The sequence below is a fragment of the Eptatretus burgeri genome, chromosome 2 (genome assembly GCF_056783735.1).
Source record: "Eptatretus burgeri isolate ZD-2024b chromosome 2, Ebu_testis_v1, whole genome shotgun sequence".
In the NCBI taxonomy this organism is placed as follows: domain Eukaryota; kingdom Metazoa; phylum Chordata; class Myxini; order Myxiniformes; family Myxinidae; genus Eptatretus; species Eptatretus burgeri.
In genome coordinates this window covers 91,945,616-91,959,277 of record NC_140962.1, presented here as the reverse complement: position 1 = coordinate 91,959,277, position 13,662 = coordinate 91,945,616, and the positions used below count along the sequence as shown (strand labels likewise).

The 13,662-nt window shown below is 44.1% G+C and overlaps 2 protein-coding genes across 3 annotated transcripts in view; one reads left to right on the top strand and one right to left on the bottom strand.

Moving 5' to 3' along the window:
* LOC147032562 (protein Wnt-5b-like) overlaps nucleotides 1-13,662 on the bottom strand; it is a 41,895-nt gene that overhangs the window by 18,736 nt on the left and 9,497 nt on the right. The gene's annotated exons all lie outside the window — the stretch shown is intronic.
* LOC147032563 (uncharacterized) lies at nucleotides 1,239-2,497 on the top strand. Its single transcript, XM_085858655.1, has 2 exons — nucleotides 1,239-1,581; nucleotides 1,899-2,497. The coding sequence occupies exons 1-2, from the start codon at nucleotides 1,563-1,565 to the stop codon at nucleotides 2,474-2,476; spliced, it is 597 nt and encodes a 198-aa protein (XP_085714781.1). The 5' UTR covers nucleotides 1,239-1,562; the 3' UTR covers nucleotides 2,477-2,497.

Below are 13,662 nucleotides of genomic sequence, written 5' to 3'. Positions count from 1 at the left end.
TGAGGATATCCGATGACGTGGTGATCGGGATCGATGTGATGCTAGGTTCCCACTGTCGTGCGATCCGTTACGAACTCCACGATTGGCCATTCCTAGCTGATCATGGAATTTCTCTGAAAATCTGGTCTCACAGAGCGTGGTGTTTGTCTCGTCTAAGATCGATCCCGATCACCACGATTAGGAACCACGATTAGATGCGACCTGTCGCGCTTTGTTACGATGCAATACGATCTGATACGATGATCCCGATTGACAATTGATCGTGTTGATCGTAGAAAAATTTTGAACCGTTCAAAAATTTTCTACGATTAACACGATTGCCACGACTGACCTCAAGATCTGATAAGATCTGATAGGATCACCACGATTAGTCCACGATTAAGACCACGATTTCAATCGTGCCGCGCATCGTGATAGTGGGAACCCAGTTTCAGACAACACAAACACCACGCTCTGGTGAGATGTGTTGCGATCTCCCACGATCTGTCACGATCTATTACGACGCTCTGTCGGGTCCCATTGCTCAAGACCTGACACGAATGACTCACGAGCAGATAAGAGTTGATCCGAGAAGATGCGAGTAGATACGAGTAGTTACGTTTTTAGACGAACGCTCACGATCTGTAACGAGTTCTCGTGCCTATATATATATATATATATATATATATATATATATATATATATATATATATATATATATATATATATATATATATATATATATATATATATATATATATATATATATATATATATATATATATATATATATACATATACATACATACATATATACCGGACAAGATTTAATGAGTCTCTTTCAGCGATCTACTCTTGAAGAGAGCACATCTTTTAGTAACCTACCTTTGCTAGTAATTTTTAGAGCCTTTGAGAGATGCCACCCAATGGTATCAGAGGCAAGAAGGGAAAGGGCAAGGCTGTCCCTCCACCGGAGCCTGAACCAGTCCAGCCAGAGCCGGCACCAGAGGAGACAGATGAGAGCTACCCCTCCGAGAAAGCAAAGAGAAAAAAAACAGTCACTGCCTTCTCTGAACAGCAAAAGGAGGAAATCATCGAGTTCTTCATGAGAAATGAGGTCCTGTACAGCAAATGCCTTTCGGGGTTCAAGGATGTTACCCAGAAGGAGAATCTCTGGGCTGCACAGGCTGCCAAGATGAATGGTACTGCAGAGCAGCTAAAAATATGGTACTCAAGCATGAGGACCATGATGGGCCAGCTGAAGAAACGTGCCAAGAAGAGTGGGTCAGGAGGAGATGCATTTACTGACATGAACAGCACAGAGAAGTGGGTATGGGATAAGTTCTCTTTTTTTGATCCCTCACATTGAGACTGTGGATGCCAGAAATGTGGCCTCCTTTGCAGCAGCAGCAGCAGCAAGTGCCAGTGGCACTGAACTCACACCTTCCACCAACCAAAACTCAGTAGTTGCCTCTACCACCAGCAGGGTTCCAACACCAACACTCCCAGCAGCCTCACCACCAGCCTCCCAGACAGCCTCCCAGCCAGGGTCGGTCGGCTCCAGACGGGGCAGTGAGGATAGGATGACCTCTGGAGAACTGAGTAAGTATTAACTCTCCTAATAACAATTGCAGTTTCATTTAATTTCACATTAAGATATTCTTTGAGTAATAATTACGAGAAATAATAACATTCCTAAAAAAGAAAAGGCTCCCTCTTTGGTGTAGTGGGAGGGTCAAAAAGATTATATTTAGTGGGACCTAAAATATTTTTAGTCGGACTAAAATTTTTTAGTGGGGCTAGAAATAATTTAAGTGGGACTAAAATAATTTTTAGTCCCACTAAATATAATTTTAATCCCACTAAAATGATCTTTTTGGCCATCCCGGTAACAATATCCCTCGCTTTTTCTCTTTCAGAAGAACTGCTGGTTGAATTCATGTCCAGAAGTACTGCTGCGTGTGGCAGCTCCTACTTTGGAAAGAATGTGGAGGAGATCCTGTCCAAGTTGCCTGGGGAGATCAGGAGGGATGCTGAGGCGAACATCATGCAGGAGCTACAGAGGGCTCAACGGGCAGCTGAGCATAGCCAGACGCAGCCACCACCAAGCCAAGACCAGCAGGCCCCCATCCAGTTCCAGCAGCAGTTCCAGCAGGCCATGTGGCAGCCTCAACCCTCCCAGTGGGCACCTCGCCCTGTAGGACCTCCACCCAGTATCTGGGGTAGTCAGGACCACAGCTACGTCCAGCGACAGTTCCCCACGCTCCCGATGACCTGCCCACAAACCAATAAGCCTCAGCCAGGACACTCCTTTGTCGGGCTGCTGGGACCCAGTACACCAGATCCCGGCAGTTTCAACCTCTCCTCGCAGCTCAACACCCCTGATCCACTTGCTAAGGATGATGACACAGACCTGTACCAGGAACGGGAAGACCCCCTGGACGACCAGTATTTACTCCTTGTGGTAGAAGTCCCCCAAGAAACAGACACTCCTTAATGGCCATCTTTAAGGCCACTCACTTCCTCTCAATAGAACAATATGTTATGATAACAAAAAAATAAAAGAAATAGAAAATAAAAAAATAAAATAAAAAGAAAGTCGTGAACTTACTTGTCTGCATGAATATTTATTTCACGTTACACTGAATGGTATAGATACTCATTTCAACACATCAATAAAAAATAAATTTGAAAACTTTGTGACAAAAGGAGAATTTGCTCATAACGAGCCAATTCTCCTTTTGTGACAAAGTTTTCTACTCTGTCACATGATCTTACCACAATTTAGGCAAGTTTTGAATAGTCATATGCAAAGGTCTTCAATTTGGAAAAGTCCATTTCCTCCGGGGTTATTTTTCAGAAACAAAATTCAAAATGTCAAATATCATCCTCTCCACCTTCCGCGTCACGCAGCCCAGCCATCCTGTTCTGCCATGCGACCGCACCTTGTGGTGAGTTGAAGAAGGCGTTCAGGAGTTCCCTCTGATGCTTCGCCTCTGCTGTAGCTGAATTGCTATGTGCAGGAGGTTGATCCACATCTAGCCAGTCCACTTGGTCCCTCCATGCCCCTGGGATGACATTGTGGTTTTCATTCTCATGGTATGCCTCTTGTGCTGCAATGCCTGGATGCCTCAGCCTCAGTAGGTTGTGCAGAACCACTGCCACCTCCACTATATCCTTCACAGTATTTGGCTTCTACTATAGAGTCCTGAGAAGACACCTGAAGCTATTGGCCAGGATCCCAAAGGCATTTTCCACCACTCTCCTCCCCCTTGAGAGTCTGTAGGTGAAAATCCTCTCCTCCCTGGACATCCCTCTTCTGCCGTATGGCTTCATGAGCTAGTTCCTGAGTGCGAAGGCATCATCCCCTAGGATGAATTAGGGCATGTCTTGATGGTTATCAGGGATTGCAGTCAGAGGGAAGGGTGGGGGGAGTCCTCGGGCATCCTCTTCCAGGCCGCTGAACAGCTCCGAGTCACCAAATATCTGAGCATCTGACATGTGTCCTTTTCCACCAAGCTCAATCCACACAAACTTGTAATCTGCATCCACCAGGGGCAGGAGTGGTATCGAAAAGAAGCCCTTGTAATTGTAGTACAGGCTGCCAGTGCATGGTGGCTTCTTGATAGCAATGTGTTTGCCATCCAGGGCCCCAATGGCATGGGGGATGTTCCATCTTTGGTCAAACTGGTTAGCTACGGCTCTCCAGGCTTCAGGGGTCACAGGTAGGCTGAACACTTCATCTTTGTACGCTTGCACAATTGCCTGGCACACTTCTGGAACCATCTCTGAGATGCTGGACACTCCACACCTAAAGGCATACGCAAGGGACCGATAGTTGTCTCCAGTTGTGAGGTGCATCAGTGTCACTGCCAGTTTCAGTCCAGGTGAGAGGGGTTGCCTGAAACTGGTGACTTCCCTCTCGTTTGGTGGGGCCACCTTCTGCAAGACTTCATCAAAGAGCTGTAGTGTTAACCTTGTGTAGTTTTGGAACGCTACTGGATCCTCCAGCCTCAAATGGGTGTCCAGGAGGCTGGAGAACTGACCAAGCTGTTGTCTCCTCTCCTCTCTGAGCCATGGTCGCACCCAGAACTGCCTGACTGCAGCTCTCCTGGCCCTTTGTGGTTGGGATTGTAGCTGGTCTGTCTGCTGCTCGTCTTCTTCCTCTCCGGCGATAATGTAAGTACACAGTAATACTGCAAATGCCATGTTGTCATCATCAATGGTTGAGGGTTGTAGTGTTCACTCTGTAGCACAGACATTGCAGCACAGACAGAGGAAAAGGTTAAATGGAGCAACAAAGTGATTGTCCATGGTGATTTGCTCTCCTTTCACCAATATTGCATGTTTGAAGTCACCATTTTCTGGAAATCTTCACCAATATTCTGGAAACGCATGTTCATGGACAATGGTGTCACTTTGAAAGTTTTGGAAATTGCTTGGTGCATCCTTGGTCCTGTCCAATTCCTTTGGTGGTCGTATGGCAGCTTAGCTGCCGGGGTAGCTATCATTTATTGAAGCGCGACTGTGTCGCTGATGCAATGCTCCCTCTACCAGTACACACACTGGAACTGGTACTCGTTTCGCCGACCGCGGAAGGATGACAGGCTGAGTCAACCCCCTGGTGTATTAATTCAGCGGCCGACGGGGCTTGAACTCAGGACCCGAGGATTCCAAGCCGCCACCCTAACCACTGAGCCAACATCAGACTCTCCAATTCCTTTCATGCAGGGACTGAACAAATGTTGTTTCCACATGGGCCATGAATCATACTCCTAGTAATTATTTTGTAGAGTTGTGGATTTTTTTTCCTTATCAGGAAATTCTGCAGACACGATCTTGTGAATATCTTCTGCAGTTTGTGACTTTGTCTCATCAACAAGTAGCGAGATGTGAGCATGAGAAAGTCCTCTCTTTTGCCATTCAAGATTGGCTGAATGAGCTTTAATGTTTTAAAGAAGATTATTTGAAAGTAAATTATCCACGAGTGAATCACACTTAAGTTTGAAAACTCAAGCACAAAGGTCTGGCTGATCTCTTGGGCTTTCTCCTGGATGTAATGCTTGCTGATTTCACTCCACTTTGGATTAGTTGTGAAAGTGAAGAAGAGATATGGCTGGCTTTCCCATGTGACGAACCACTGTCATGCTCTTCTGAAAGCATTCATCTTATAACCATGGAGAACCATAGATGGTTCGAGGCAGAATGACTCTTCTGCCAGCATTTGCGTCATCTTCAACAGCATAATCTTAAACACTTGGACAGCATCAATGACACCTTGGTACTTTTCAGCTTCAATTGTTTTTGGTTGTGCTTGACCCAATCCATTTGACACCGCTCAATTTTTGCCCAGGGATGTACTGCATCCTGCCGCATCAATCGTTGCCTCTTCATGATGGCATTAAAGTCATCCTTTCGAACTTCCAACCGATATGAGTCGATGTCCGTTGGATTAAGTGTTCTTCCATCTTCCTTCTTTAGATTTATCTGCCAGGCGTCATAACCATGAGGGAACAGGATAACATAATGCAAAGGATCAGATGAACGATGCAGTGAGTTGATCGATTGAATGCTACCATCTCTGCAAGCCAACAGCAGGCTTGTATGCCCTGATGTTTGAAAGGAATGTTTTGCCACTTTAGTTGACATTGAAGTACAGTAACACCCCGACATTTACAGGGAATACGTTCCTGAAAAATTCCACAAATGTCGAATCCACGAATGTCAGGGCATTGATTTAATGGGGAAAATGGGGATAGGTTCCTGGTGATTCATGATTCATAAGGGGAAAATTAAAAATTTTTACGAACACGAATGCACAAAATTACAGTTTCATTAAAATGCTTACAAATAAATAAACACCAACAGCGGGTACTGTTTCCAATTTTTATTTAAGATATGACATAACTTTTGATGTGATGATGATGATGATTAGAATCCAGTGAACTCCTCTGAAGAGGATGCAGGTGAGGATGCTGATGGTGTTGAGGAGGATGGGCCGGAGCGAAAAAAAAAATCAAGCTTAAATGAGCTAAGATCCTCATCCTCTTCATGATGACGTCATAAAAACGAATATGACGTCATTGTGATGTATCAGGTTTGCGATAAATTATCTGTGCTAATGCCCGCGTGATTCCCGCAAACGAAATTCAAACAGCTTGCCTAGTTTCGGAGATAATGGTATAGGCGATTTCCATTAGCGGCGATATTATGATGTCAACTTTTTTTCTCGGAAGAAATTCCAAAATCGGAGATGGTTACTGCCTGCGCGTGGTATTTGTACATATACATGGCAAGTTTCACGAAGATCCGATGAAAACTGTAGGCTGCGAAACAAAAAAGTGCACAAGAAGAAGCAGAAGAACACCAACATGAGTAAAACTTAGAGATCCTCCACGAGGATCTAAAAATGGGTCATCGAAAGCTGTTTTGCTGAGTGCTGCAGGTTTCTGTGTTGCTCTTTGTATGGGAGCAAAACATCATCCAACCCCCTCTTCAAAAGGAGGTGTTGCTCCATCACTGGGTTAGCATCTTGCAACCTGTCAGTGACTGCCCTCATATCCTACAGCACCTGAACCAGGAACTTGATGGCCAGGTTGGGCCTCACCACATCTTCCTCCTCTTCACTGCACTCCTCCTCCTCGGAAACCTTGGTGATGGCCTCCCTCCATCTCCTCCTTAGTCAGTTCCTCCCCATGCGAGGCAATGAGCTTCTCCAATTCCTCAGGCTCTATATCGTCGAAGCCTTCCCCCCTCCCATCTCCCGTGCCAACCCGGAAATTTTCAGCCCCTCTTCCATGGTGTTGGGAAAACCTCTGAAGTTGTTGACTGCCTGTGGCCATAGGTTTTGCCAGCAAGCATTGATGGGGAAGGCTTTCACTTCGTCCAGCAAGTCTTCGACGGCGCTGATGCAGTGCACTATGTTGAAGTCCTTCCAACATTTCCTTACTAGGTTTGGGGTCAGACTCCATCGCACCCAAGATGTGATGGAATTGTCCACAGTGGTTTTCTCTCCTGTCACTGTCATTGTGTGTATGAAGCAACCATTTTCTGGAGATCTTCACCTATATTCTGAAAACGCATGTTCTTGGCCAACGGTGTGGCTTCGAAAGTCTTTTGGAATTGTTCGGTGCATTTTCGGTCCTGTCCAATTTCTGTCCAAGGGATATCTTCAGTCCTTTACATCTAGTACATGAGATCTCAACCTGGTGGGTGTAATATGTTTTTAACGTCAAAATTACCGCTTGGCCGAGTGGTTGGATCAGTGAGGTGGTGTTGGGTGGCAGGAAGATGACTTCGACATTGGGATGGGCTACCGTTAGCACCTCAGAGTGGCCAGGCAGGTTGTCCACCAACAGGAGGACCTTGAAGGAATGATTCTTTACTGCAAGGTACCTCTCCACTTGAGGGATAAAACAGTTGTCGTACAAAGGTGGTTTATGCGTGCGTAGAGCTGCTTTATGTGCGGCTGGTAGGAGATGGTTTTAGAGCTGCTTTAAATGCACATGGCTGGTGAGAGATGATTCATGCGCCCACAAAAACCGTGAATAGCTGAAACACAGGGGCCGCGAAAGTAGAAGCAGGTCACATTTTATAAACCGTGACCACGTGTGGTTCACGAATGTCCATTCCGCAAATGTCGGGGATTCACGGTATTTAATCAAATGGGGAGGAGGTGGAGTAAATGGTTGAAGTTTGACTTTCCCTTTGCCACAGCAGACCGATTCAGATTCATCATTCCACTTACATGCAATACAGTATTAACAACATTGTTCAAAGAAGTTTTCAACATTGTGCTGCCCAAGGGCATGTCCTGGGAGGAGAGTTGCCTCACAAAATTGATTATCATTGTCCCATGCAGCATTTGTTATAGTTTGATTTGTTCACATCTTGACAATCTGGTGGGTTTTTTTTTTGATAGCCTGATGATTCTTGTACAATCACTTGGACAGCTGCTGAACCCCACCCACAATTGTCGCTTGACTCCACCTACAATGGTTACCAGACAAAATATCATGGCCACCATCTTGGTTTTCTGGTAGGACAATGGCATCAGGCCTGCAGGCCTCTGCTGACTATATATTGACCAGGTTTGTTTGTTCTTTTTTGCATCAGAATTTCAATGGGTTTGTTTCAGTCGTTTCTGAGACAATTTTGTTAAATATAATATGATTTTCAGCAGGTTTGCTTCAATAGTGTTCCTCACGATGAGGGACCACGGAAAATGTAATGATACTTCGAATAAAAATGATCAGTAAGCTTAAATCGAGCCCGACACTACACATGACACGCATGTAATACACATAACCTCCCTACATACTCCCTTTTGGTTCACGAGTCATTAAGTGACCACTATATTCGTTATGGTGTGTGTGTCTGTCTGTCTGTCTGCTGTCTGTCCCGAGCATAGCTCCGTGGGATTTGATCCGATCCTGATAAAATTTGGGTGGGAGGTTTATATCATGATCTAGTTGTGTTTTCCTGAGAATGGGCTTGGTGTGCCCATTATGGGCGGAGCGACGCCCAAACAACGTGTGTTTTTAGGGGGTAGCCGGTTTCAAGTTACATCTTCTCCGAGGGGGTTTGTTGAATCTGGCAGGGGTTTCAATATTTGGTTAGGCCAATGGCACCTGCATAGCCCCACAGAGCTCGATTTTTCATTTTCGTCCCAAGGTCAACGTCACAAGGTCACGAACTTAGAAAATTGCGAATTTTGACATAAAAATCATACGACCACCCAAACTTTGAGAGCTAGGATGACAATATTTTTTATGCATAATCTTGAGGTCATTCCCCACCTAAAGTCGTGAAACCATTTTGCTCTATCTCGAACACCTTGCCGTGGCGCCCCCTTCAAGTTTGTTTTTACGCTGATTTCATCAAAGTATGGATATATAATCCGAGGAGTGCGGAATGCCATATAGCCTATATGACGTCATATTGTTCCTGGAATGTTCCAGAGGAAGTTTTGCACCAAAGGTCATAATCCTTGACCTTTGACCTTTAAAATTCACAAAGGTCAAATTTTCAAAGTTGTGGGAGTCGAACCGGGTTTTCGACCTTCTTTGACGAACTAACTCCAATAAGCTATAGCACGTATCCTGTTTCCTTATTTTAATGTCCACAACATTGTTTTGTGACCTTTAAAGGTTATGCAAAGGTCAAATTTTGAAAGTTGTTGAACGAAACTGGGTTTTCGACATTTTGCAGCGAATAACCCGTCACTCGTACCACATCATGTTGATCATTTTTTATAACTTGGTCAAACATTATCACATTGTCTCATCCTTGACTTCTGAAACAATCTACATCGTCAAATACCGCTCGTGAACCATCGTCGTCTTCAGACTTGTCCTGAAGTAATTTTATTTAAAACCATCCAATTTTTCTCGGGTTGTTTCAATCGAGTGTTGCTCACGATGCGGTCTGCATGCGTCTTTTGATACCTCTGCCACACCTGAGTAAAATTTAAAAAAATGCTTCACTCATGATTAAAACTGGACCACACTTGGTGAACGTAGTCTCCTCAATTTATGTGTTCTTTTTTGAAAGTTTTCCCCCCCATCAGCTTTTGTGTACAATTTAAGCTTTTTTTTTGCATTGCTGGTTGTGACTACAGTTTATCTGGATTTTAGAAAAAATAAAAAAAAAATCGAAAATTTCAGCACAAATCAGATACACCATGAAAAGGTGTAGAACTAAAGAAAATACGTACAAAAACTAGATACATGTCTTCTCTTCCTCATACTTTGTAGAGAACACCATGAAGGTTTCAGCTTAACCTTGCCACCGATATATGCATAAGAGGCTGGACAAAGAAACACACAAGCATTTGCTCCATTATATGGTAATGTCATAGCGCGAGCGGTCCAGGTTAAACCACCGACCCCAAATTGTGGTGACGGGCAGTTAACACCGCCAGCCCGGAAGGTCGAACTTCTTCCTTGGAGGCCTACAGCCGAGACTAGGAGATTAATGTGTGCGCGGGAAGGGTGGGGCGCAGTGGCGGTGCAACGTGGGCACAGGAATGGATGCACAGGGGGGTTTATACTCGAACCCCATGACAAATACATGGATACAGCTCCTTAAAATTAACACATTTAATGAAAATAATAATATTTACAAGGGTAATTATAAATATGAGAGGTAAATTAAAGTCGAAGTCGAGCTGCCTCTACACACAGACTTAAATACAAACAAGGGGAAACAAAATAAAAGAAAAGCAATCCTTCCTTTATTCTGGCACTTCGCTTGGCCCAGAGATGGTTTTCGTGGAACTTGGAATCGAGGTGCTTCTATTTGCACGTGTAGATGCTCGCAAAATGTTGCCAACTTGCTCTCTCACAGCGAGACAAACATACGTCAGGTAATTTGTGAGCGGTATTCAACATAAAGGCTCAGAGACCCCGTGCAGCTGTTTCGTGTGTCGATCGTCCTCACCGACCCACTATTTGACATACATGAGGCTCAGGATCTGTTCCTCACGACCCAACCAAGAGCCAAAGGCCAGCATCTTGCTTCACCACGCGAACCAAATCGCCTCAACACAAATACAAGAATCATGCCATCTTCTTCATGTGTCAAAGGAAAGCCAGTTGTAAAGCCCTGTTCTTGCAGCCCACCTCTGAGCTACGTTCTCTCTCGGCCATGTGTGTCCCTCACTCCGCACCCGTGCGTTCCTCCTCTAAACTTCACACTGACATCGTGTGTGCACTTTCCCGATCTCTCAATGAACTGACTGACATCGCCGAACCACCATTTCCTTCTCGCACGAAACCCGGAAAGGCGGGGCCTCAGCCCGCTCGGCACGTTTGGCTAATTTCTGATGTCATGCCCATCAATCATCAGCCTCAGGGACATGACTTTGCCCGCCGTCACCCTTGGAGGCTAGGCTTCTGCCTGCTCGGCACGTTTGGCTCGTTTGTAAATGTAAAAACATAGGAATAGGTTACAGGGTGGCAATCACATGCTGGGGGAACTTATTCTTAATCCCTATAGAATTAATACTGCACCACCCCGTGTGGTGACATGTGACACTTAAGCTCATAGTTTCCCTACTTAATTACATCGAGATGTCTCCTACACATGCACGGACCAAACAACTCTATTAAATCCTAACTTCCCGATTAAATTCCTCCATCTATCCCCACAACCGTAACTATGACACTTCACTCAGATGCAATTACTCATGATCTATACACATCCTGCATGTTCATATTTTTCATGGAAATTATTTGTCGTTTTTACCTCCACTACCGAAGGTGGACGGAGGTTATGTTTTCACCCCTATTTGTCTGTCTGTTTGTCTGTGAGCAGAATATCTCAAAAAGTCATGTACGGATTAGGATGAAAATTGGTGGGCAGGTTGGGTGTGTAATAAGAACGAATTGATTAGATTTTGGTGAAAATGTGGAGTCGGATACAATCATTTTAAAGTAATTCTTCACCATTGAGAGATAAGGCCAAAAATATATACATATGCAAAAATAAAATTTAAATAATGACATGGTCATGTGTGTGATATAATATATAACTATATATATATATATATATTTATATATATATATATATATATATATATATATTGTGATATAATATATAACTATATATATATATATATATATATATATATATATATATATATATATATTGTTACGTTTGAGGGGGGGTATGCATTCAAATGGTAATTAGGATGTTTAATTAGGTATGCTATGCTGTTCGAGTTTACCAGGATCTCGATGTAATAACTAGCAATTCAGTGGTGATAAGTTATCTAGTAAATGTTGATTTCTTCAAGGGGGGGAAATGATAATTGTCACGTAATTAGATAGGGACACGGGATAGGGAAAGTGTGTCTGCGTAAACCCCTTTTGGTATTCACTGGAGACTGGCCGTGACGTCACAGGACAGTGCAGCGGATGGCTCCGCCCCGTGATCACGATTGGCAGAAGGCGACGGCGGTGGGCCAATAAACGGCTCGATTGGAAGTGACGAGGACAGGAGGATAAAAAGGTTCTGTTCGGGGTCGAAAAGGAAGAGGAAGAAGATTACAACCAAAAGATCGTGTTTTTTTGGTGGGGAGGCTGTTGCGCGGGGAGCATCCTTGTTGTTGTGCTGATTCGATCGTGTTCTTGATCGTGTCTTGGAGCCTTGCTGAGCCTCGTGCCTCACCTTGGTTGGCTCTGGGGTTCTGCTGACTCGGAGTACGGGGTCGAACGGCGGGCGGACCTGCCTCCCTCTCCTGCTCGCAACTTGGCGCCAGAACTGGTTCCCTGGTGGCTGCGAGCGGACTTGGGCCAAGACCAGGAGGTCGACAGCACCACGGTTTCTCCTGCCCCCCTGATGAGAGCAAGGCCAGCTCGTCCGACGCCGATCCAGGGACAGTTGCGTCCACACCACGGTCCAGCCTGACCACCAGAAATAGCTACGGTGTGTGTGTGTGTGTGTGTGTGTGTGTGTGTGTGTGTGTGTGTGTGTGTGTGTGTGTGTGTGTGTGTGTGTGCGTGTGAGTGCTTGGCGCCTTAGAGGGATTGAGATCTGTATATTCATTGGAATTGTCTGTGTTTTTCCCCACGCCCGATCCCACACCATCCCGTCGAATCGCCCTGGATCCCTCTTCTTGCCGAGTCTTGTTATTTCTGGTAATAATAAAAACAAATAAACATCATCAACTCAGTGAAAAGTGACTCGTGCCACCTTCCTCGTCCCGTTTGCGGTAGAGTGATTAGAACCGCCATGTTTGGGTGATAAAGAAATAAACCGCCTCCATCGTTTCGGCTCATTCTACGTTGGCGGGACTGTTTAAGTCCCGTGGACGTCACTATATATATATATATATATATATATATATATATATATATATATATATATATATATATATATATATATATATATATATATATATATATATATATATATATCCATCCATTGGGACCATACTCTGTGCAGAGCGTTGGTGCTGCCGAAGCAGTCTTCTTGGCTATCGCCATTCCGAGACAGGATATATATATATATATATATATATATATATATATATATATATATATATATATATATATATATATATATATATATATATATATATATATATATATATCGACCTGCCTGTGGTGAGAGATTGAGGGACTCAAAGACTCAGCCTCATCACGGATGATACCAATGATCCTAAATACCTTCATTTCCACAGTGTGAAGCTGAGAAAGGTGAGAGTCGGGAGCACCAGTCAAGAGGGAAGAGCGGTACCCAATCAGGCTGCAGGCGAAGGCTTTGTATGTGGTCAGGAGCTCAGTCAAAAGTTTTAGAACACCCCAATTTTTACTGAAATTTAAGCAGTTTAATGTTTCAATGTACTCTGAAATTAAAGCAGAGAACAAATAAACAATAAAAAAAAAAATCATGGATTCGTTTTGTTGAACAAAATTTAATCTAAATTTTTGACTCATCAAAGTAGCCACGTTTTGTAGATATAACAGCCAAACATACTCGTGGTATTCTTTCCACAATGGAAATCAAATATTGTTCGGAAAGTTCTTCCCAACACTGTTGCAGTAGTTCCCACAAATGTGTTGCACTTGTAGGTTGCTTTGCTTTCACCCTTCTGTCCAGTTCATCCCAAACCAGCTCGATGGGGGTTTAAGTCTAGAGACTGTGCTGGCCATTCCATGATTTGAAGCCTACCATGTT